General features: G+C 38.7%; 1 protein-coding gene across 5 annotated transcripts in view; it reads left to right on the top strand.

The window, feature by feature from the left end:
* The window catches only part of cert1 (ceramide transporter 1), a 56044-nt gene that overhangs the window by 12088 nt on the left and 17412 nt on the right, over positions 1-26544 (top strand). For 3 of the 5 annotated variants that reach the window (XM_007905362.2, XM_042334745.1, XM_007905359.2), the window contains exons 3-8: positions 6693-6809; positions 18871-18978; positions 22417-22555; positions 23194-23274; positions 24234-24391; positions 24993-25085. In XM_007905362.2, coding sequence (XP_007903553.1) covers positions 6693-6809; positions 18871-18978; positions 22417-22555; positions 23194-23274; positions 24234-24391; positions 24993-25085 — 696 coding nt within the window. The remainder of the gene's footprint in view (positions 1-6692; positions 6810-18870; positions 18979-22416; positions 22556-23193; positions 23275-24233; positions 24392-24992; positions 25086-26544) is intronic. The other 2 variants (XM_042334746.1, XM_007905360.2) reach the window with 1 other exon arrangement.

The following is a 26544-nucleotide window of genomic DNA, read 5'->3' as shown; positions in this document are numbered from 1 at the left end:
ATAATAAATATCTGAGGTAAGTAAGCCTGAAATGAAGTAGCAGAAGCAAGTTGATCCTGTGAGGTGATCTTCCAATTCCCGAGAGAGTCCAGTTCCTGGCTTATTGGAGGAATTGAGGGATCCGACTTCCCACTTGATTAACCTGCAAGTTAAAACCTTAAAGTGAGGGAAAGTAAGGCAGAAAAGACTCTAAGTCTAAAATAAAGTATATTTACACTTGCTGCCAACAGCTTTCTCCTTCAAACCTTTGTTTTTAAGTTTTTAAGTTTTACCCTATTGCCCATAAGCATGGTCTCCTTGAAACTGAACTGCCTCGAAGTGACGTGCTTGCCAATGAAATGCTAGAATTGAGTCATCCCTCTCTGGAGGAAAACTTTCCAACTAACTTGAATCCTCATGTTCAAGTTCATCATTGTAATATCTTTTGGTGAGGCCATTTTTTTTTTCTTGGTTGCTTATAATTAGAGCTCTTGATTTTCAGTTTTAACTGAAAAACCCCGATAAAACACCCCTGGAGACAAAACAAAATTAATTGGTGTTCATTCAATAAACCCTGGAAAACACCTTAAATGGTTATCAGTTCTGATAGCAACTGTGTGTGCATTACTCTCTTTGCCTCTTTCACTCCCCGCTGTGTGCGCAGAACAATATGGTGACTCGTTTGTGACATGCTTGATCCGTGCCGACGCGTATAGAGGGGAGAGAGGCACCCTCATCACACATGTGCAGTGCCACCCTCTTACAAACGTATGAGGAGGCACTGCTCAAGTGTGAAAGTGCCTCTCGGGCCTCCGTGTGCGCATCCAAACATTACATTATATGTAAGTGAAAGCCCTTGAAAACCCCCTTTTTTAAAACCAAAAAAATGCTGAAAATAAACTCTGAAAAATGAAATGTTTTAAACTCCGAAAAACAGAAGCCCTCGTTATAATGAGGTTTTTAAGTGGTGTAGGATGGATTTGATTTATCACTTGGGTACATGTTCCCTCGACTGCTGTAGCCTTGCTTCGTAAGTTTCCTGAGAGAGATTTTCAGTTTAGCACTCGTCTAATCCTCTGCCCATATGGCATTAGAGGGAGTTGGTAACTGAAGAAGGGAAGTGATTTCACTGAAGGGAGCTTTGTTGTATAAATGCAAGTTGTTGTTCTTGTTGTAAAACTGTCTAAATATTGGTGACCATCCTCCCTGGTCCCAGTCATTCAGGTACTTTGAGTGGTAGGCAAGGATGCAGTTTCTCTGCTCCAGTTCTGTTCTCTGTTTTGCGTCTCATGGAAGATTGCCATGCATAATGAAAGGCACGAGCATATGGTAATCTTTTCTGAATTGAATGTAGAGTTTGTATAGGAAGGCTTGCCCATAAGGCTGATTATCTTCAAAATAGGAATTGGAAATGTCACTTGCTGTACAACCACTGATTACACATTCTGACTTTTGTTGAGAAAGGCCTCATCCTGTCATCTTGAGCACTGGATATCAGTGCTGTTGTCTGGAGGGTCACAAAAGTGTCATTTATCTTACTGTCAACTATTTTAATGGATTTGTGCATGTATGCAGTGGACTAGGCTGGCAGGAACCCATCTTATTTATGTATAGTACTTTAAAAAATATTTTGTTTTTGTAAGCTATTGCCTGTTTTATTTGGTCAGTCGGGTGACTGATGCATGTGGTAATCCAACACCAAGTTTAAGAGTTTCCAAACCAAACTGAAAATTCCATGCTTCACACCTATACATGGAAATTCCATAGATATTTATTAGAATGAAATGTACATTCTCCCTAGAGGGACGCAGCCCGCTAGCCTAATTCAGGAAAGTATTAGGTGCAGGTTGGAAAGAATCGATGTTTGAGGACCCAGAGAGTGCGTTGGGGAATTGTTGGAGTCTAACCAACTAAAACCATATGGCTTGGCATTCAGAGCACTGTCTGGCAAGCTTTCACACTGCTTGTCCACCAAGGCCCGTTACCTGTTAGGGCTTTGGCTTGCAGGGTTAATGGGAATTTGAGTGGAAGAGTCCCTGCCCCCAGTGACTGGTCTGCCCTTCCAAGTCCTCCTGATGAGCCAGGTTGTGTTGTCCAAAGCAGTGCCCTGTAACAAGGACCTGCTTGCCTTTGGAAATGGGGGATATACAACAGGCCATCCAACAACGGAAAAGTAGAAGAAGAAATATACAGGCAGATAAGGGGGATGAGCAAAAATAATAAAGTAATAATTATGGGGATTTCAATTATTCCCAGATAGATAGGCAGAGAGAGTAGGAGGTGAGAAGGTGGGGAGTTTTTGCAATGTTTGCAGGACTCTTTTTCTGTCCCAATATATAGAAACTCTAACAAGAGTAGAGACCTAGTTATGGGCAATGAGCCAGAGCAAGTCAGGGATTTAAACGTGGTGGAGAACCTCAGGGGTAGGACATCAAGTCCTGGATGAGAGCTAACTTTCTTCAATTGAACATCAATAAGATTGAGGCTCTCCTGATTGGTTCCCTTCAGTGCCTCCTCACCTCAGGCACTGACTGCATCACCATCCATGGTTGCACACTCCACCTTGCTAAGCCAGTCCGGAACTTTGGGGTCTTATTTGAGCCTCAACTATCCTTTCTACTCCACATCTGGCCATGACCTACTCTGCCTTCCCCCACTCCGCAACGTCGCCCGGCTCTGCCACTGTCTCACACCGTAGGCCGCCAAAACCCTCATTCGCGCCTTCATTACATCGAGGCTCGACTATGCAAACTCATTGCTTGTTGGCCTCCCCAACTCCTCCCTCCACAGGCTGCAGATCATCCAGAACTCTGCAGCCCGTGTCCTCTCCCACAATAGGCTCCGTGACTCTATCACCCCCATCCTTGCCCAACTCCACTGGCTTCCCATCACACGGAGGATACAGTTCAAGATCCTGGTCATCACCTTCAAAGCCCTCCACGGTCTTGCTCCCCCCTACTTCTCTGACCTCCTAACCCCCTACCACCCTGTTCGCTCCCTCCGCTCAATGGGCTCCAGCCTGCTTCACACTCAGTGGGCCTTCCACCACATTACACCCACCCTCTGGAACTCCATCCTGCAGTCCCTTCATCTCACCCCCTCCCTCGCCACCTTCAAGACCCACCTCTTCGACCGTGCTTTCGATCTCCCTGCTCCCCCCCTAACCCCCCCGCTCTCCACCCTCCGTCACCCCGACCCTCAGCTTGGGTCTGTAACTGTCTGTCCAGCACCTTGGGACGTCCTCCCGACCTGAAAGACGCTATACATATGTAATTTTGTTGTTGTAGTGACTCTAAATTTTAAAATGCTTATACAAGGGAGATAGACAAGGGGAAAGACCACAGTGGAGATTTATGAGGATGGTACCAGGGCTGGCAGGATAGACTTGATAGGTTAGGTTTTTTTTTGCTGGACAAGAGATGTTTAACACCTGATTGAAGTGTTTAAAATTATAAAAGGGTTAACATAAATAGGCTGTTTCCACTGATTGGGGAATTTGTAATGAGGTGACACAAATAAGAGGGATTATGGGATCTAAAAGAGAATTTAGAAGAGATTACTTCCTGCAGAAGGCAGTGAGATTGTGGAACTCACTGCCTGAAGTGGTGTTGAATCAGATTATGGAGATGCATTCAAGAGGAAACTAGGTCTTCACATCAGGGAACAGGGTATGGGAGGGAGGAATGGGTGAAGATTTGTGTGGAGTAACACTGGCACAGATTGGTTGGGCCAAGTGTCCGGTTTCCGTGTTGTACATTCTTTGTAAATCTCGAAGTACTCTACAGACTTTTACTGTAAAGTGTCATGACTACATATATATACATATTAATATATATTGGCTGCTGTGTTTCACCCACAAAATATACAGTCAATTCACTTTACAGTATATTCTATGAGTTGCTTTGAGACGTCTCGAAGACGTGATAAGGTGCTATATCCAATGTAAGGATTATTATTATTTGTAGGTGATTGGGTTAGCCTATTCACACACAGCAATATCTCACAAATAACCCTGAATTGCATCAAATATATCAGAAGGATTATTAGCTGTGAAACTGGGGGAAAGTTCCTGGTCTTTTGGATAGTGCTGCAGGTTCTTTTACCTCCAACTGAATGGTTTAATATATCACTCGAAGGATAGCGTCTCTGACAATGCAGCGCTTCCCCAGCACTGGAGTATTTCAATTGGGGGCCTGTGGCCACATCACGGCTGGGAACCATTTGCAACTTCATTGTCCAACAACCAAATACAGGCCACTGGTCAATCAGGAGATGGTCACCAGGGCCTCGGGCTGTGCCCAGCAACAGGATTGCACAATCTGTATAAAATATTGCTTATGGGGTCCATGAAATTTCTCAAGTCTAGCCTCCAGCTCTCAGCAGCCAAAATGTTGGACCACCCTGGCCTATATTAGGAGCTCAAAGATCCAATGCTGAGTTTAACCCACAACCTTCTGACTCGGCGGTGAGAGTGCTAAGCTGTGCCAGGCTGAATGATGCTGAGATATTTATAGAATGGAAATACATAAACCAATTCTCTTGGTCTGCCTTAGTCAATTTCCTATATGAAGTAAATTGAGGAATTTTCAACCCAGTTCCGAGTGGCTGTTAGCTCACAAGATGAAACTGTCAGTGTTACTAAATTGATAATCTCAGCGGCCAAGGGACAGCTGGTGTGGGAATTAGTAAATGTCACACAGAAAGGAGGGTGCAAATAAATGGGAGGCTGAGACATAGAGTTAAAGTAAATGGTATCTAATCCAGTAACTGACCCAGATGCTGGCACTCTATACAAAATGGTTAAAATGAAATTAAATCTGCACAATCTTTGAGTACCTAAATGTATTTATTCAAAATCTAATTCTGAATGTATTTCCATCAAGATTTCCCTGCTAACTTGATGGGGAGTGCTGCTGCCTAGACATAACAAAAGGCTAGATCTTCAAACTAGTTTTTCATAAACCATGGAAATTTAAGGCTTGTCATGTAAAATAACTGAGCTAATTTCAGTACAGCTGCTCGGACATGACAAATTTTAGCAAGTTTAATTCCATTTTTGGAGATATATGGCATTGCACAGCTTTTGGGCTAATTGTGACGAGGCACATAATTGAAAATCAGAAGTAAGGTGTCCAAGGACCAAATTGACATCAACGTTGTTTTCCGGAATTAAAAAATTGCCTGAAATTGACCTACTTTAAAGTACCTGCCATGCATGCACTGTTACTCATTTCTTGTGAATGATTTTTTTAACGGAGATGGGAATTTCTGGTTTTATAAAAAACTTATCAGCTCCCGATTTTTGAATAACTATTGTTTGTTCAGTAGTATAGTTCTCTGCAAAAGAGAAATCAAGCAAATTGAGAAAATGTCAAATGTGCAATGAAGTGCACTGAGATTTAACATTAATGATTCAATTGTCATCAATTGAGATGTTCTTGGATTGGTTTGAAAAAACTTGCATTTTTATATCATTTTACTACTACAAAATGTCTTAAACTGATTCAATGAGTTACTGTCACGTGTAGGGACTGTTTTTTAGTCATTGCTCAAAATTCCACAAATAGCACAGGGATTTACACTCAAATAAGATGCTGACAACGGGATACTACTTTTCACTTGAATTTTAACGTTCACATTTCATACAAAATAAATCAGTGATGACAATTTACGTGCCTTTAATATGCATGATTGTATGATTATTTGTTTTTGGTGTTTCACGGAACTGGGCCTGAAGTGGAAAAAGAGTACTGAAGGTGGATTATGACACCTGATTGTCAGACAGATTTAGTACTTCATTATTGTGAATGGTTTTGAACATCTATTTAAAAACATTTCCATTGTCTTTGTCCTCAACCTCACTAGGTTAAGGTTCCTCATACTCACAGCTTGATAACACATTTTGCCTCTACCTTTCTGAAGTTAAAATATTCTATGTGGTTAGAATTCTGCACAACGGGGAGGTTCTTCAAGGAGTCAGTAGAACTACTGTGGAGCTATTTAGAAGCAGCAGTGGAAGCACTATAGTTAGTTTCAGCTACCTGCATTAGAAAAAGGAAACATCAGCCAGGAATGATGCTCTTTATTGCTGTCTAGGGATTCCTGTGTGTGTTTGTTCAGCTGGCAAGGCAATGATCATGCTCAGTTTATTAATTGGCTCAGAATAACTGGTATAAACATATCCAAGCACTGCCAGATACCATGGTTGCGTTATCATGGTACGAGCTGTGAGTCTCGACTGTTAACTATCCTACAAGACTTTTCTTTTTTCGAGGCAACCTGCATGAAAACCAGTAGTTCAAATCAACAAGTTCATGCAATGTTTTGATTGGGATGTGTGTGATTATGGTATTTCTTTTACTGTAGTGCTTAACCCTTACATTATACAGTGTAGGAAGAGATCTGTTAAAATTATTAAACAACAGTTACACTTGTATAATGCCCTTCACGTCGGAAAGACGTCCAAGGGCGTTGATTTATGTGCCTATTTAAAGGCACATAAATTGTCAGTCATCACTGATTTATTTTGTTTGAAATGTGAATGTTAAAATTAAACTATCATATTGCTTTACACATTGGTTAAACTCTTAATATACCCAATGACACTTTTGTAGTTTGGNAAAAAATGTTCACTAGCCTTCCCATCTAAACTTTCCTGCATAGCCTTATATTGATACTCACTGATTTTTATAATGTATTAATTCTCTTAACAGCCCCATGAGTTTGACGAATGCCGATTTGACATCAGTGTAAATGATAGTGTGTGGTACCTTCGTGCTCAAGATCCTGACCACAGACAACAGTGGATTGATGCAATAGAACAGCATAAGGTAAGAATTTGGAAGTATTAAAATGCACTAATAGAAATCGTAAGGTTGATTCGATTTCAAATTTATAAACTAGTGAAAAGCTTTCAAGTTGTACTTGTTTAATGATGGTCTGAACGCCGATCTCAATTTAGAATGATTCTAGCAGTTTTTTTTATATATTCGCAAATATCCAGTCAGTTTGAGCCTTCCTGGTGTTGATTGACGTCCTCAGAATATCTCATAAATCTCCCTTATCTCTGTGCATTCTAGGGGAAAGCAGTTAATTTGTTTTTGAGTCCCACAGGCCCATCTAGAACTTCTGCCTTGTTAATGTCAGCTCTGCAGGGCTCACTGCACATTTTGGATGGTATATTTTTAATCTCGTCCCTGATTTAAAAACCTCAAAGGATTTATAATATGGAGTCAGCTATACGTCCCTCATCCCCTCTGCTCCACCATTGGCAGCTGGGCTTTCAGCCACAACTCCCTGAAACTCTGCCTCAATCTCCACCCTGCCCCCTCCTTACCTGTATTCAAATAGCGCTTGAAGACTTTCCTCCTTGACAATGCCTATGATCGTCTTCCCCCTCGATTTCCGGTTCAGCGTCAAGCTTTACCACTGCTAAACTCTCCAAGACGCTGCTCACGTAAATGGCAATATATAAATGCAAGATGTTGTTCACGTTCACCTCTACCCATCAACTAAGTCTCAGAAGATAGCCCTGAGATTTAAAAGTAGTGAACATCTATTGAAAGTGAATCCCATGGGCTGCTGGGGTTGATTTGTTTTGATTTAAAATGTTAGATTCAAACTGCTGTGAAAAACAAATCTGATTTTGACTCACCAAACCTGTAAGCCTCCAACCAGTGGAGTCCTGTAGCTCAGTGGTTAGAGCACTCGCTTTGCAAGTGAGAGACCCGAGTTCAGTTCCAGGCAGAGGGCGAAACCTTGGGCAAGTTTCCTTACTCCACACAGAGCCTAATAATAATCTCTCCAAAACCAAAAACAATAATAAATTGGTTATTTTCAATCTACGACTGCTTGTGAGACATTGCTGTGCGCAATTGGCTGCCGTGTTCGCTCAAAAATATACAGTCAATTCACTTTACAGTGTGTTCTGTGAAGCGCTTTGGGACGTCCTCCCGACGTGAAAAGCGCTGTATCAAATGCAAGGATTATTATTATTATTATTTACAGCTGTTTTGTCCAGACTGCCATGCCTGTAATTCTTATCAAGCTGTTTCCAAAGATCTGATGTAAAACTGCACATTTACAGATATTAATACTTCTGTACCTGATGGTCTAGGAGGTAGAAACACTTGTCTATAGTAAATTGCAAGCTTGTTCACAATTGGAACAGGTGAGGCAGCAGTTGGAGACCAACAATTGGTCTAACACCCTTGATCTGGGACAAATCATCCAGGGTTCTCATTCCAATAAACCTATGTGAGAACAGGATATATTCACAACAGCTGAATAATCCACCCCTTAAATAATTGCCATGTGGTGAGATACTGGAGAATGGCTGGTGTCTGCGGAATTATACCCATCCTTCAGAAGCACATTTGCAAAATATCTGTTAACATTAAATGCTCTAGGGCCAACTTTTATGGTCACCCAACAAAATACATCCCAAGGCTCTGAATGCCGAAAAATATTCAATCAAGAAAAAAATTAAAATACACTCCCGATCGAATACGGACTTAACTAAACTCGAGCAAATGTTTGGGGCCACTTCTTGCTGGCCCCATGGGCCACTGGTTGGCCACCACTGGTCGAGGCACATGAACTGAGTGATTTGCCCTCCTAAATCTGAGCTGAATGTGATTTTTTTTGTCTGTTGAGGGAAATGAAGCTGGTTATGAATGTAGGTGCAGACTGAGTTGATATTAGTCAAAAGATTTCATTTAACATCCAGCTGTAACAATAATAAATATTGAAATGGTTGGTTGATGCTGTGAAGGGCAATTTTATTTTCACATGAACCACAGCATCGACTAATTGTTGACCTACAGCCATTTAATTGTTTTTGTTTTACAAAGAATCACATTTTCTCAACAATTGAAAACTGAAATCATGGTGTAGTCCACCAACAGTCCAAACTCTGGCTCTATGGGATTTGAAGTGGGGTGGTAAATGAAATTGCAGGCAACTTGTGCTTAATGTGCAACTTAGTATTATCATAAGCAGCATTTAATGTACTTGCTCTAACAAGACTTAATCTGCATTGCAGACTGAATCTAATCGTTTTAAAGTGTGTTAGTCATCAAATACTGTGTGTAGGAATGAAGATCCTCCTCCATTCCTGACATTGACCTTTCTGCTTTGTAATGTAGACCTGTGTATGGAGGGTAGCTTGATCCTACTTAACCGCCCATCCGTATGGTTTGTGTGGAATGCACTGGCACACAACAATTTGTATGGTTTGTGTGGAACGCACTGGCACATGTACAAGTATTCAGAATGGAATAAATATAAAACTTTTTAAAAAAATCTTTGTATTTGCTAATCCCAGAGATATAATTGTAGTGCAATAAGTAGTTTAGGATTTAGAATTGTAGATCAGGGAGAAGACAAAAAAATTGATGTAATTTTCCTGTGTTCTAACTGCCCTTTCCTTTGAAGCCATTTCCAACTGTGGAGCTGCACTGATGACCTCGTATCAATACTCCAGTGTCCAGCAATTAAAGGTTGCTTTGTATTGTGTAGGTTTCTTTTGTTAATAATGGCCAATTAACCTTGCCTCTTTTGGTAAATGTAATCTAGATTGGCATTCAACCAGAACAAGAGGTGATGTCTACTTGCAGCACCAACAACAAATTCTATTTCTAAAGTGCCTTTTACGTCGGGAGGACATCCCAATCCTCTGGATTCAGAAAATTTGGGTTTAAAAAATCAAGATAAAAGCTTTTCTGGGCTGTATTTTGACTGGATTTCTTGAGCCAGCAAATGTATCAACTCCATGTGTAAAAGTTTACTTATCCTAGTCTTTACAGTTGAGTCAGACTAAGGATGGAAATTGGGTGTCTGCTTTTATTTACAGTAAATATTTGATAACTCGACCCTGGCCTAACTAGTCACTACCACTTAAGTTGCCATGCTGTCAATATCCTAGCTGCTTCCCATGCAAAATCTTAATAATAATAATACTTCCATTTGATATAGCGCCTTATCACGTCTTCGAGACGTCTCAAAGCGCTTCACAGGATATACTGTAAAGTGAATTGACTGTATATTTTATGGGCGAAATGTGGCAGCCAATTGCGCACAGCAGTGTCCCACAAACAGTCATGGATTGAGTGACCAGTTTATTATTTTTTTTTGAAGGAATTATTACCCTCGGAAAAGCGATCTGCCTATCAACTAACAACTGGGTTCCTACTTACTACAGATAAACAGAGGCATGTCTAATTTAATAAGGGACTCTGCTTTACTTGTCACTCCACTTATTCTAGAATTTTTTTGTAAGTGCTTTCAATGTAAAATCGATCAGATAACTTGTCCTATAAGATGGTGCTTTGCATTGCAGAGATCTCCCACCCTATACTGTGACCAGTGTGGGTGCTTGGCAGAGAGTGGGACTGGTGTGTGCGATCGGAAGGGATGCATGCTCCAAGCGCTCTGGTCTATTGGAGGACTGCGCCTTGGCCTCCTGCGCCACCTCCTATCCTATCCTGTGACTGAGTAGGGAGTGAGGCCATGGTGTAGTCCTCCAATAGAACAGAGGCCTCTGGCAGGATAGAGTGGGATGCCACGGCGGCCCTCCATTAGCGATGCATCTGAGCATGTCCACCCAACCTCCACCAAGCATCCACAGCAGCCACAGGCCCCCTTGTGGCCTGGGAGGACCTTCGCATAACTTGTTACTCCAGATAACTTGTCACTGAGTTCTTATCCTTGGAGTGACGAGTTATCAGGAGTTTACTGTATTATTTTATGAAGTGGTTCCTAAGATGTCGATGATTGTCAAGACTTGGGAAAGAAATCGCATCTTTGAATGCTAGATTACAAAAAAATGCACATATATATTATAATGTGTGTGTATATATATATATATATAAGAAAATAAGTTGGCTCATGCTAATCTGCGCCAAATATTTTGAATACTCTCATGCAGGGTAGTTTCCCACAGCACTTAATTACATGCTTTTCTGCAGTTTTCATTGAATGTATTATACAGAAAGATTCCGTAATTTTTTTCTTCATAACCCAGGCTAAATGTTTGCTGGTCACAAGCATCAAATGTTACTCGACCTCGTACCAGGATCTAGTTTATGTTGTCACAGTATGCAAATTAAGGAAAGGAAAATTTCTTTAAACAAATGAAATGACTAAATAAATGGCCGCACATTGTTACTACATATACTTCTTCCGGAAAATTGGCATTGAGCAAGGCTTGCGAGTCACCTACTGCCCCACCCTAAGCTCTGAAGTTTACCTGATGTGGGGGACAACTGGAGAGAAAATGACAAATTGGGCGCAAGGGTGCGATTATTTTGCCAGTCCCCGCTGGGATGCTGTTTATGACATTTGATTTAAATGTGAAGGGTTGATAATTACTGTAGTTTTTTCAAACATTCTACCCAGTGGCTAACCTGTGACCGGAACTTGTATAAGCAATGTTGAATATCAAACCCACATCTTGCTATTTTGTCACTTGCCTCAGCTGCAGCAGTAAATTTTGCAATGCCTTCTGAAATTAAGAAACTACTCATCTTATATTGCATAACTTTTAAACTTGAGACATTATTTGCTTGCTTGAAGAGTTTCTCCCCCACCCCCGCCCTCTCTTTTCTCAATCTCTGCACCGCCTATACCTGGATAATCAATCCAGGTTGCTGCTGTTAGCACAGTCAAACAAGATACTTGGAGATAGAAATGGGAGTAGGCCATTCAGCCCCTCCAGACTGCCATTCTATAAGATCATGGCTGATCTGTACCTCAAGTCCAAATACCCACGCTTGCCCAATATCTCTTAATACCCTGACTTAACAAATAGTCTTGTGTTGCTTCATTTTTAAACATGATGATTATTTGCTTGCTTGCAAGAGTCCCGTCCCGTCCCCCCCCCGTCCCCCCCCATCTGCCACCCTCTGTACCCTTGATCTCTGCACTGTCTATTTCTTGAGAATCAATCCAGACGGCTGCCATTAGATGTGGGAGTAGCAAGATGATGTTTTTTTGCACCTCCCTATGAGACTGGTTTTTGGTCTCCATTTAGCATCTCTGTGCAGCTGAGCATGAGGGCTTGTGGCGGTGACCATACTTTACTTTGGCACTTCAGGGCAGGCACATAGTTAGACTTCCGATTCATTTGCTTCTTGTGGTGAGAGGAACAAAAACAACAACAACATTACATTTGTATAGGAAAATAGTATAGACAATGAAATATTTCTGAAATTTGATTACACTTGGAGAGGAAGATGGTGGCCTTTTCTCTCCCTCCTCCAAATGCTAGATGCATTCAAGCTTCTTGGCAAAACTGATGCTGTTATTCTGTTTAGATGATAAATATGATAACCTGATGTTGTTCCTTGTCCTTTTGAGTGACAGTAGTGTAGTTTACCAATATTATATGTGAAGTGTTCAATTTATTTGAATTTTTTTTACAGTACCTTACTGTTTTATATAATGCCTATTGTGAGAATTGCGACATTAATGTGATTAACATCAGTTTTATGAAGGCTGATGCCAGACAACATGGAGCCAGTTAATGAAACCTGCAGGGTTTATTTCCAGACATTGACCATTAGTAACCTTTGACTGTGTCAATCTCTTGTTTTGTATATGCAGAACGTGATTAGACAGTGCCCTCTGATGGTCATGTTGGTGTGAAATAGGTTGTCGATATGTAGCCAAGTTTCAAATCAGACCTATGAAGCTTCTAAATTGGTCAAAGTTAAATTTGCAATCGCAAACATTTCTTTCAAAAAAGTTGTGTACTTAAAAGAAAGTAATAATTTTTTGTAGCAGATGGAAATTTTGAATTTAATGCCCTATTGCACTTCTGGTATAATATGGTTTCTGTTTTTTTTAGTCATCTACCCACACAGAAATTCATCACCGTGCTGGACTCTCAACCAAATCGCTTAAAGTTCTAAATATGTGTGGTTTCTGTTCACTTAACATGCTATGTACACACTCCTCAGAAAGACGCACACTGTTTAGCTGAAGAGTTTCAGAAAAAAACTGAGCGGCGATTACAATGGGATGCGTCAAACAGGATTATCCTTTGAAGCACATCAGCTCCTTATGACGTGGGTGAAATAGGTCACTTGTAGCATCTGTCTAAAGCATTGCCTATGATTTAGTAAATATTTATTAGATTAAGACACTACAATGCTGCTCAAATTAACATATTTAGCTCACAGGTCCAATCAATTTTAGTGTAATTAAAATTACTAAGTGTAATTGAGACTGCTAAGTTTTTGGAAGAGTTTCATCAAGTACAACACATGGAAGAAATTAGATATGAGTAATATTTGCCTTTTGTTTTTGTATAACTTAATCCTTCAGTTATAAGTGAAAGAAACATGAACAAAAGTCGAGGTGAGGTCAAACTATTAAAAATATTTTGCAGCTTTGTGATTTACTGTAGAAGTTTAGGATTTTTTTACACCAAATTCTGTCATTAGTTCAAAACCTGTATTGGAATTTCACATATTAGAGTAGCGTTCATGTACTATTTGTGTCCACACTTGCAGAAGGTATCTATTATGCAGTATTGCATAGAATCAACAACACCGAAACAGGCCATTCTGCCCAACCTTTCCCTGCCACCATCATGATCTTATTAAATGCATCCAATTCTGAAATAATTGAGACTGCTAATGCCTGGATTCTGCCATGATTGCTGGACTTAATGGTTGGGTAAATTGCTAGGATATCTTTGTGATATGAGTGATCTTTGTGCAATTTTGTGTCATCCTGGCTCAGTTGGAATCACTCTTTCCTCGAAGTCAGAAGGTTGTGGACTTGAGCCTCAAGTCAGGACTTTGAACTAATATTGTCCAGGCCGCCACTCCAGTGCAGTGATGGGTTGTAAGCTTTGTTGTTAAAGGTGCTGTCCATTGGATGAGATGTTAAACTGAGGTTCCATCTGCCTGTTTAGATGGATGTTAAAGATCATTTTATAATTCTCAGCTAGCTGCTGCTGTAGTATTGCAATTTTGTTCAGACATTCCAATTGGTGACTTACAGCTTAAAAAAAACTTCATTCTAACTAGTATCAATAATGTCATACTATCCTGATTTTCTGCCCAAAGTGACATGGGAGTGTTTATTTTAAACTTCCTTAAATCTGAGGTAAAGTCCAGATTCAGTTTTTGTAGATACCAAGAGACTTAATAATTTAATATTTGACAACTTTAGATACAATTTTGTCCTTTTGGTGTGTGTGTATTTCTATCACGTTATTTGGCAAAACATCAAAAGATTTCATGGTCACCTAGTGAATGGAATAACTCAAACCAGAATCTCCAAATATACATTTATTTATGTGCTAATATAAATCACTGAATTATGGTAGCATCTATTTCTAGCATTTTGGATATTGGCATTCAATATCAAATCATATTCCATTCCAGCAACTGTTCATAACTGTTATTTAAAGTTTTAGTGACTTTGAAAAGTGCAATGGAATTGTTGATACCCACACAGGCCAGGGCACTGCTGATGACAGCCCAGCCAGGGTGGCACATCAGCAGGACCTGGAAGGTCAGACTAGTCTCTGGGGGCAGGGACTCTTCCCACTCAGCAACTGCTAACCCTGAAAGCAAGCCAAAGCCCCAACAGATAGGGTGGTCCAAGTTGACAAGCAGCAGGAAAGTTCACCAGACAGTACTTCAATGGCAAGCTGGTTAGACTCCAGCAATATTTCAATGCACACTCTGGGATCCCCAAAGCCTTGACTCTTGCTAACCTGTGCCTAATACTCTCCGCAATTAGGTAAACAGGTTGCATCCCTCCAGGGAGAGAGTACGCATTCCATTCCAATAAATATCTCGGGGAATTGCCACGTAAAGGTGGGATGCATGGAACAGTTTGGAAACTCTTAATCATGGTGATAGGTTTCTGCATGTGTCAGACACCAGACTGACCAAAAAAAACCATTGCTGGTTGGATATCCAAGCTGGGGGGTGGGATCTGAAGAGAATGGGAGGGGAAAGAGTTAGGTCTTGAAAAGTACTTATGTTGGGCACAAATTCACTATTGTTCCTATGGATTGACAGCAGATTGGGGTTACTTTTGGGGTCTCATAGGTCACCAACTTTCGACTTTAAGTTTATGCATCAAAGAATGGGGACTTGAGCAAAGTCTTAGAAGATGACCAGTATCTGTGGAATTGTACCCTGGTAAAAGGGGAAAAGAGTTAAATGCCTTACTCAAAAGAAAGAAGAAAATTCCTGGAATGGAAAAACAAAATAAACGTTCACACAATTCTGAAATTCTGGCACCAACAATTCATTAAATTTCTGAACTGCATAGGTTCAGTAATTCTGAAGTAATAGTGCCACTTGCTGACTGAAAATGTGGATGTATCGGAAAGATTTTACTATGAAAACTAATTGGTAATATAATAATAGTTGCATTTGATATAATGCCTTATCACATCGATGTCTCAAATTGCTTCACTGGGTATACTGTAAAGTGGTGTGACTGTATATTTTGTTGTTGAATGCAGCAGCAGCAGCCAATTTGCACACAGCAATGTCTCACTAACAGCCATGGCGTGTGTGACCAATTTTATTTGGGGGATTGCTGGCCAGGATACCGGGAAAACTCCTTTCTCATTTCAAATAGAGACATTGGACCTTTGGCATTCTCTTGGACAGGATGACGGGACCTCAGTTTAATGTCTGATCTGAAGGATGGCACGTCTGACATTACAGCATAGCCCTAACTGCATTGGAGTTTTAGATTAGATTTTACCCACAAAATATACAGTCACTTACTTTACAGTGTATTCTGTGAAGCGCTTTGAGATGTCTTGAAGATCCGATAAGGCGCTATATCAAATGCAAGGATTATTATTATATGGGTTCCAAGTCCCAATGTGAGGCTTGAACCCAAAACCTTCTGAATCAAGAGGAGAGGGTGCTACCGACTGAGCCAGGCTGACGACACCCTGCTTAATATCTTAAACAAAAGGTTAAGATGGGTATTAATGGATAGTTTTGAATATCTTAAATCAGCTATCTTAAGGAAATGGTATTTCTATTTACTGTAGCTTCAGCCAGTTGCTAGTTACAGTAGCTTAGTTGGAAACTCATCTAAGGTTATGAGTTCAAGTGGGACAATGACATTAACAGATGTGTTTTTAGAAGACATTTGAAGATTGAAATTGCAAGGAAACCAGTTGAAAGTTTCAGAGGACACGTTGCTGAAGGCTTTGCTACCATTGATGGAATAAAGGAAGTGGGGAGTGGGCAATAGACCATAGTGAAATAGCAGAGATTCAAGCTTGGATATAGAACTGGAGAGGATTGCATTAGTAGAATGTGGAAAAACTTATGAAAGGATTTGAAGACATGGATGTCAATTTGATAGAAATAGTGGTGTGTAGTATATCAGGCTAAATTTTAAAAACTAGCAGTCTTTCTACCCCATTTCATTTTCATTGCTTGAAGGGAATTGATTCTAACTTTTGAGAGTTGGTATTGTAGAACAGCTGATTGTAGAGGAATAAATCTGCTGTTTTCTGTTTTTTTGCTAATGTAAGGCCATGAATAATCCATGAGGCCTTTCTGCAGAAAATTCCCTGGTCCACAGGGGCGTGTTCTTTTTGAAATCTACTCTTTGTAAACAGGTGTAGGTTTTTTCCACAGGAGTTGTTCAGATCGAATTTTATTTTGAGATGAAATTTTGAGTTAAAATTCTGCAGTTTTGCCTGATTGGGTGTTGAGCTACTTTGAAGAGTGATGCAAGATGAAAAGTGTGTGATGAGGTCTCTTTCAATATATTTGAGCTGGTTGCAGAGAAAGCTATGATCTGTAGCAATCTTGAGCAACCCTGTCTTCTGCACAGTAGAAGGCAGCATCAGCATTTTCGCACTACCAACGATTAAGGGACTCATGCCATAGAAAGCTCATCTGCAGCTTCAGCTGTTTCATTTGAAAACCAAGGGAAGGTTTAGTGGATGCTGTAGTAGATTTGATGCAAGACACTTGTCAATGAGAGTCATCAGTCTGGTATAGTTTCTGCATGAATCTACAGCTGCTGAAAATGCATCCTGACTTTTGAGCTCGGCACTGTAACCAGCATTGTCGTTAAATTGCTGCCTTTTACGGCAGCACAGCACGGAAAGCCCTTGCTCTTGTTAAGACACAGGGTTCCTGTTTTAGCTGTCTTCCCTCCTTCAGACTACACAACGTTCAAATATATTCTCAGAGCATTGGGGATTATTGTTTGACTGATTAAAGGATCTGCCATCATTCCTATGTTTATTTGCTTACTGCAGAGAACAACAATGATCTGTGGCAAAAAGCGCAAATGTGGCATTGACCTGCTTTGCTTTAGTTGTTGCAGTGTTCGGAGTGGAAGGGTGGGCTTTGCATGCTGCATGCTTTTCTAATGCAGTCTAATCCTTGTGCTATGATGGGTTGTTCGAATCTTTGTTTTAGCCATTTTGAGTAGTGGAATTCATTATATTGTCACCTAACTTCTAATATTCATAAAATATGCTTTAATGAAATTAGAAACTGCAAAACCCTTTTTAAATTGTATTGTCTACAGAAGTTGGAATTTGAACCATTGACCTTTTTTGTAAATTGTCAGATAGATATTGTCTTGGTTCTTTAGGCAGCTTGAAGCTTAAAACCTGCTTATGTTGATGTAGCTATCTGCATTTTACAACTGTTTCTCCAGTAGAATTTACTGGTACTTCTGATTATCACTCTTCTGTAACTTGATCAGAATAATGCTTCTTGAACGTTTTACAATTGTGACTGTGGTCTGAGCAGTGCAGGATTTTTCTAATTATGTTTTAGATGTTAGCATTTAATCTTATGGGAAGCATTTACTGGTCATGAATCATGTCATTTTTAAAATTGTTAATGTTAACCTATTAATGAATTACCACCACTTCTTATTGTCTGAACTGCTGAGAATGAATCTCCATTATTTGCCATTTTATCTGGAATCGGTGAAGATTTCATCCATTAAAATTGTGCTTCCAATGATGATTGGAACTTGACTTCATTTATCTTATAAATCTAGGTATCAGGGAACCTCTTCAATATTTAGTGGAACATTTTTTCTAAATTTCATTTTAACCGGACGAAACTCAGTAAATTCTGAATTTAAGATTTTAAAGATGTGATATGACACTATTTCAAATGCAAGGATTATTATTATTATTATGGGTTAATAGGAAAATCAGTTTTTACCAGTAAGCTGAATAATAGTTGAGTGGGTAGTGACGTGCTGGTTGTTTGCGTGTGAGTATATACATATTTAAGAAAAAAACAAGTTAAAATAGTTTGGTTCCTGAAATTAATTTCTAAGCATGCTTGGTTTATTCTCCACCTTGTACATATTAACGTTTGAAGAATCTTCTATATACTTGCTTATCCTGATTGCTTGCTTGTATTCTGATTATTGTATCTAAAGATAGACTGGAATCTGTATACTTTGACTTAAATTATAGCATATATGTTCTCATTTCCAAATATGCGTAATATCTTGAAGAGGAGTCAAGACCATCAGGAATAAAATTAGTCTAAATACTTCCCCTGTAGTTATATAATCAAAACTCTTAGCTTTATAAAAACCCTTTAAAATACTTCATGGGTTGCAGAAGATTTGCACAAGCGTATGTCTAGTGACACTAAAAACATTAGCATTATCTTAGTTATGGAAACTTGCTCGTTTTATAATCAGGTATGAATCAAACTGTTCAGTAACTTTATACATTGAATAGATACTAGGAACTGTATGAAAGAAGCATGGCAAAGTTGGTGAGAAATTGGCAAATATTATCAAGATACTTTAAACAGCCATCTACTTGCACTGGAAATTTCATTCTATAGCAGAACATACAATGTGGCATTGTTGCTAAGATTGTTTTTCACCGTTTTTCAGGCAGAATCTGGCTATGGATCAGAATCCAGTTTACGACGTCACGGTTCAATGCTGTCTCTTACATCTGCAGCAAGTGGTTATTCTGCCACATCCGCCTCTTCATTTAAGGTAAGAAGTATTCCCTTATTTGCTTTTGTTAGAAATTCTAATTAGATGATGTGCAATGCACTTCATTGAAGAAAGTACCTTGTTGCTATGGTAAGCATGGAGTCCACCTGCTGATATCCTTCATCAGGTGTTTCATCACAACAGCTGATAGTAAATTGATTATCCCATGTTTTCTAGCGTATGATGACTGATCTGTCACCAAGTTGGCTGACCAGAGAATTGTGTTAGTTGGTGACGGGCGGCAAGAATTGAAGAGAGATTTTCTCAACTGGGGAAGGAAGAAATTATTTAATTTATAAATTATTTTATCCTGCAATGTACCATATCAGTGTAGAAAGTTTTACACATACATTATACTAACCAAGATTCATTTGCCCTCATAAGATTGTCATTGAAATACTGACTTCTTTTTTGGGTATTGTACTCTAAGGGCTGAATATTCATAGCTCAATTACTTGATCGCTGCAGTGTAGCGGTGGTGGTACCATTAGCAGAAGTTAGCTTAGTTAGTTTATTGTCCCAGAGTTGAGGAAAAGCAAGGTAACCAGTTTCTAGCTGCTGATTGTAGTCCAATGACTACTGATGAATGTGTCAATAACATGGTGTCTGGTGAGGACTGGTTCAGTTGTAGCTGTAACAGTTCAATGGTCCAATACCTAATGATGCTCACAGTTCAGACTTGTACACTAAGAATAAGCTCTTTAGCAAAAGACTGGAGGACTTTCAGCCACATTGTCGTAGGATGAATTACTGCCTTAAAAAGAGCTGAATTCGGAAATAAAGTAACTTTATGGATATTAAAATAGGTGTGAAATATCTGTAAATAAATGATGTACTAAGCCATCAACTCATTGGTGGTTTCTTCTGACGAGTTGACTTGCATTTTGCAGAACCTATTTCATAATGATACATTATTAATAGTTTGAAAAATCTGATGTTTGCAACAAGAACCTTCTTTGGAGTAGGGATCCCGCAAGTTGGTGGTAGCGTACTGCCAGTTTTCAGGAGGATTCCCTGTTAATGACTGAAGAGCTCTTAGCACTATAGACATTTACAGCATAGAAGGCCATTCAGTGCTGGCTCTTTTAGAGCATCTCATTTACCTAACCTTTCCTCATATCGCTATAGTTTATCAGTGAATCCCATTGTCAGCAGCTGCTTTTTTGATCCCAGCATATACTGTCCTCCAAATGTTGCATCTTCCTCCCTCCAATGCACTTTTCCACAGACACATTTTGCTGTGTAGACAATTGTACACAAAGTTCATATGTGGAATTTTGGTCTTTTGGGAAATGGCAATCAACAAAGAATCAGTCTTGAAGTCCACACAATCACCAAAAACAGTAATTTCTTGTGAAAAAATCTGCATGGATCTAGATGAAAAACTATACAGTAATTCATTTTTACCACAGACTTCCATTGGGCCAGTCCAAGATCTCAACCAACAGGTAGGAAAGCTTGAAAATTGCACATAAGCAAAATGCACTGTTGGAATTATTACCATAGACCTTCAGCTGCTTCTTAAGCAGGTTTATTCTTTGTGACTTGTATATAAAATACAATGGGTATTTAATGGTAGATGTGCTTTGAGCCTTAAACATTTTTATTTGTGGGGTTTAAGTGTATTATTTGAAGATGCTTTCTTTATGCTTTTTTTCTTTGTCTTTATCCTTTGGAGATCAGTGATCAAAAGAAAGTAAGCCTTAAGTGCCACCTGTAAGTCAAATACCCACAATATGGATTGAGCAAAAAGCTGTCTTGGAAGCAATTTCTAAAATGTTCTTCGGGAGGAAGTTGAGAGTTTCTTCAGATCTGCAGATTTCCAAATATTTCACATTCTAGAACCTTTAGGACAGGTTAACACATAACCAGTAGATTCATATCAAGTTTCACTGATCTTTTATTAATGTCACACAGGCTATAAAATGAATGCATCCTAAGGTACTGACCATCCATTTGATTGGAGGGAAGGATTTTGTACAGCATACCATACCACCATGTTTTTAAGTGGACTTTCTGATCTATGAGAGAATTTAAAAATCACGGAGGAAAATCTTGTCAGACAATAATAATCACTGAGTTTGGGACAGAGGTGTACAAGCTGCAAGGCTCAGGAAAGGGGATTGGTAATCTGAATGTACACTTTGGTTTACACAAGTATTTGGATTCTCCTAATTGTTTGGTTCACAGACTTGGCTTGTTTTTGCTCTGAAACTGGTCCATTCAACTCACCAAGAGAGGGCCCACTGGGTGTTTTGTACACAGCAGTACAATGACTTCCACTGAGGCCACACGCTTTGAGTCATTTCTGGGACATGAACATTCTGCTTACAGTAATTCACGCTCCTGTTTGTACAAGGAAATTAACAAAATAAGAAGGAATATTGTATTAACTTAGACTTCACTGTACCACCAGTATAATGGGGGAAATGCAAAAATGTTAACTTCATCAGGAGGGGAGAGAGTGGAACACATAATATATATAAAATATAATCTATATATGGACGCTGTCATCTCTGTTCACAAACTGAGTGTGAACGGAATTCCTTAAATATAGCCAAGTGAGCTGTAGTTACCTGGGAAACGTATTGTGAAAGTCTCCCTAATTTCACAATGTACCTCGATACAAATATGAAAATGACTGATAGTATTTTGCAGAGATTGAATTACAGTTAAAGATGAAATATTATCCGTGTCGTAGGAAATCTAACCTGTAATTCACAAATATGGACATCATGCTGTGATTCTTATTGATGAGATTTTCATTTAAATAAAGGGAACATTGTCGTTTCTTCAAGTGTACTTTCAGTGGGATTATTAGAATTACACTTCCCATGTTAGAAATATTTAGTCCTAAAAAGTAATCCATTCTGTCTGGTGCTGTAGTTTTCACAATAGATCTTCTTTTATGGGAGCTGTTTTATTATTTATGGCTTAGAAAAAAAATATTTTCTGAGTTCTATCATCCTTGCCAGGCTCCTGCAGGAGGAATCCCTGTATCCCTGTCAACTTCTTCAAGGTTCTCATCCTTTAAATACAAATCCCTTCATTCCCACACATTTCCCTAACTGATCTCTCTCATAACCCATTCTTCTCCTCATCGCCTCCATCTGGTTAACTCTGGCCTATTATGTGTCCTCCGACTCCCCTCTATACAACCATTGCTGGCGTAGCTTTCAGATTCTATACCCCTATCTGCTGAAACTCCCTCCGTCTCTCCCCTCTACCTGACTTTAAGTTCCAAACTCAAATCTACTTCTGGTCACGTCCTCTCCCCTCTCCTTTCTGCCTTGCTCAGTGCCTGACCTCATCATTCAGCACTCACATAGTTATCCTACGTGAAGGGGGACTATGTAACTGCAAGTTGTAGTATAATATTTAAAAAAATTACATTTTTATTTTAGAAATTAGACTCCTGTGTTTGTTTTTTTATTTCAGAAAGGCCACAGTTTGCGTGAAAAACTTGCTGAAATGGAAACCTTCCGTGATATCCTATGTAGACAGGTGGATACCCTGCAGAAGTACTTTGATGCATGTGCTGATGCGGTTTCTAAAGATGAACTCCAGAGAGATAAAGGTGCTTTGGTGGAATCACCCTAAACAAAATCTGTTGAGTGTAATGCTGATTCTTCTAACTTCAAAAATCATTTGTATAGTGCTTCTATTGTAGTCAACCCTACTGACCAGCTGCCATGTTTGTCTTTACATTGGTCAATAAACCTCACAAAGTAACCTATTCTCTCATCTTGGTGTTGGTGGGAACGAGGGTTTGCATTGTCGTGAATTCTGTGAAGTACATGAATAATTTGAGATTTGCTATTTCTTCAGCTCTGATTTCTGCACTGAGTAACTGCAAGCTTTATAAGAAAGGGTTAATTTAAAATTCTGGAACAAAAAGATGCATTCCTCATTAGATAGTTTTGTATATTTGTTTTTCTGTACCTTGAAACTATATCGGTACCAGTCATGTATTCAGAGAAATTCAAGTGCAACAACAATTGTCGTCTCTCCCTGAATTAACCGCATCATTCATCTGCATCTGCCAAGACCGTTAAATAGAGGGCAGTGTAGTTGGAATGTGTATACACACAGTACTGCAGTTTTACAGTCTCATAGCATGGTGGGGCTTAAGATGAAGTAGAAAGTGAATAAGAATTGTTTTCATTTCACGGAGTTCTCAGTTGGTGCACTGAAAGTTTTAAATTTTTATTTTAGTAGTAGAAGATGATGAAGATGCTTTTCCAACGACGCGAACTGAAGGAGACTTTGTACCTAGTAATGGCAACAAAGAGAAATGTAAGTATCTCTTACATTAAGATCAGTATTGCTGAAGATTTATTTGTGTTTCATTCTTTGTGTTGAACAGTTGGTCATTTAGATTAATTTCCTTACAAGTCAGACTAAATAGGATTTTGGACTGGATTTTGCCCAGTCCCTTATTTTCTTGTTTGTCAGCAATTTTACATATCTCTTGAGGAATTTGAATCCTGCAGGAGGAATTTCTTAACTGCTCTTGAAAGCAGATGGGAGCAAAAATTACTAAATGATTTTTAAAAAAAAAATTTCAGTCTCTCATTCTGATCTCCAACTTGCAACATAAAACTTTCCTTTAATTTATTTTTTTGGCTTCTTCTATGGTCTACGTAAGTGCCCATTCTTCATGGTAGTGACAAATTGCACAAAAGAGGCCTTAGTTTTTGTGCCCTTATTGCAATAAGGCTGGTTTCCATACTCCTCTTTCCCATATTGATGTGCAGTGCTAAACATTGTTAATGTACCTTGTGGAAGATTGCGTAGTGTCACATGGCAGTGCTCCAACTAATAATTTTAATGTAGACTACATTAAATTGGATACCATTAGCATTCTGCGTCATCATTAGACAAATTCCACATGATGGATAATTCCATATAAAAAAACATTATTGCAGAAGAAAAGTGTAAAAATTAAAGGATATTCTAATAATTTAGGTTTTCTTATTGATGGGCATTTGAAAACCATGATTGATTCTGGACAATGTTTGCTGTTAAAAACTTAACAAGAATGAAAGGTCCTTTATTATAAATTTTGCTGGTTGTTTTTTCTGACAAACTTAAAACGTTTTCCTTCTGTGCTTTCTTTACATATTTAAGTGACTGAGACTTATACTGGGAAGTCTTTAATTATTGTTTTAAGTATTGCTCAAGTGGCATTGCATAAGTCATCATTGCCTAATGTTGATTTTTTTTCTAATGATCTTGTACTCTGTTCTGTGCAGTGTTTCCATATGCAATACCCAAAGGAATCAATGGAATAGATTTTAAAGGTGAGGCCATCACTTTCAAGGCTACTACAGCTGGAATTCAGGCTACACTTTCACACTGTATTGAGCTGATGGTTAAACGAGAAGATAGCTGGCAAAAAAGAATTGATAAGGTAATAACTGAATAGAATCCACACTTGGCACAAGTTTTTGTTAAATTTTGAATTTCTATATGTACATAATGACATTATGGATGTATATTTAATCAGAATGTTTCAGTTTTAGGTTGGATTAAATTTATCAGATGTACAGAAATGAGTAGTTTGTAAAATAAATTGGTAATCCATGTTTTCACTGAAAGTAAAACATATTAAAATATCTGATAACACCACAAATATCACAATTTAATTATTTTACTACAATTTTCAGGAAAGTGAGACGATTGTGATGTTGAGGTAGGTGCGAAGAGGGGAAATCTAAATTGTAAATGCTCCTCCATATGTGAAAATTACTCTCTTCAACCCCTTCAGTGTCCAGTTTGATTATGTAATTCAGCAGACATTTTGCTAGTTGCTCTTATTTTGAAAGCATCAAGTGAATTGGAGATTTTTTTTTAAATAGCCATTTCCTAAAATAAAACTTAGTGATGAGCGTTGTGACTTTGATCTGAGGCTGCAGTTATTAATCACGTGCTTAGTACAAAAATACAAGAACCAGCCTATTGCAACCACACAGAATTACTTGGAAACTTAGATTTATTTTGATCTCTCACAGGAGATTGAAAAGAAACGAAGGATAGAAGATGCATACAAGAATGCAATGTCAGAACTTAAGAAAAAATGTCACTTTGGAGGACCCGATTATGAGGTAAGTTCATAAACTTACAATTTCTTCCAGTCTCTGAAATACCAGCTTTTTCATCCTTTTTAGAGCTTGCTTTCAAAGTATTATTTGGGAGGAAAGATGATGGAAACGTTTCCATCATCGTTTCCTCCATATAATACTTTGAAAGCAATCTCTAAAAAGGATGAAAAAGCTGGTATTGCAGGGTCTGGAAGAAATATGCATTCAAGATGAAAAAGAATAGGAAAAGGCCATTTAACTTTGATCTCCACCACTGCCCTTTCCCACTTTATCGAATTTGCATTTTCAGAGATTCTGCGTGTGAAGTCGTCTGCCTAAATCCATGATTCCAAAAGTTAATTCGGCAAAAACTCCAAAATATCTATCCATGCCTACATCACTCCTTTAAAAAGGCTTCGGAAACACAGGAGCCATTGTATTGTGTGGTGTATTTGGTCATATATTTATGCAGCTTTTTCAGTGTGTTAATTGACACAGATTTAATAATTACCATAATTACCTCTGAACGTCTCCAGTCCATTTGTACCTTTCAGAAGAGTTGAACCCAAGAAGTGTATATATTCCAAATATTGCTTCACTTGTATTTTCTATGGTTAGAATAACTTATTTAGCTACATTATTGCACAGACTAGCTGCCTACGCAGTGAATGGGGTCCATACTGCAACTGCATTATGACCAAATTCGCACAATTAAAAAAGCACATTATAATGGCCTCACTGTACTTGTTTAGCCACAGTCTTAAATCGTCAAAATACTGAGGAACTTTTGAATATTTAGACTTTTGAGTTTAGCAGACTTCTCACTTGGAGCGTTAATGAGGATTATTTAGTCATGAAAACAGAATAGATGAATGTCCAAGTTTTGCAGGCATGTACTCCTCTGCTGTTCAGTTGATTTTTTCATTTGTGTAATCACTGCAAGTTTACTGATTATTTCTGCAGTTCTTGGATGTTGGAGAAGTCGACTTTTCTGGATGTTTGTTAACTATGATATTTTTAAAAAAGAACTTCCTGTTGCTAAGTTTTATTGGAGTCTTCCAACTATTATATCTTGCCTATATGAATTTACATTGTTTCAAATTGAGTATTAAATTTGAAGTTGCTCCAATGTTCATAATACTAGATTGCCATTGAAAACCCTTCTGTACTGTAGTGCACATAGCTTACACGCCCAGGCTATTAATCTAAAAATGACACAGCATCATTCAGGAAGGATAATGTTTGGCTATCGTATCCATCTTCTTTGTCTTTCATTTCTACGTCTTATCCTATATCACATCCACTTTCTATTTTAATTCTCCAGTAATCAGTTTATTAATGTCCCCTTTTTAAATTAACTGAACTCAGTATCTAGAGAAAAGTGCACTGTCTTCTTGTTTGGCTCCTTTCCCAACGTGCCATTAGTAGTACCTAGTGCTGTCCTCACTTGCATTATTCTTCATCCAATTACATTGCAAAATTA

This window comes from Callorhinchus milii, unplaced genomic scaffold, assembly GCF_018977255.1.
Source record: "Callorhinchus milii isolate IMCB2004 unplaced genomic scaffold, IMCB_Cmil_1.0 Scaffold1, whole genome shotgun sequence".
Taxonomy (NCBI): Eukaryota; Metazoa; Chordata; class Chondrichthyes; order Chimaeriformes; family Callorhinchidae; genus Callorhinchus; species Callorhinchus milii.
This window is presented reverse-complemented; position numbering and strand designations above follow the sequence as displayed.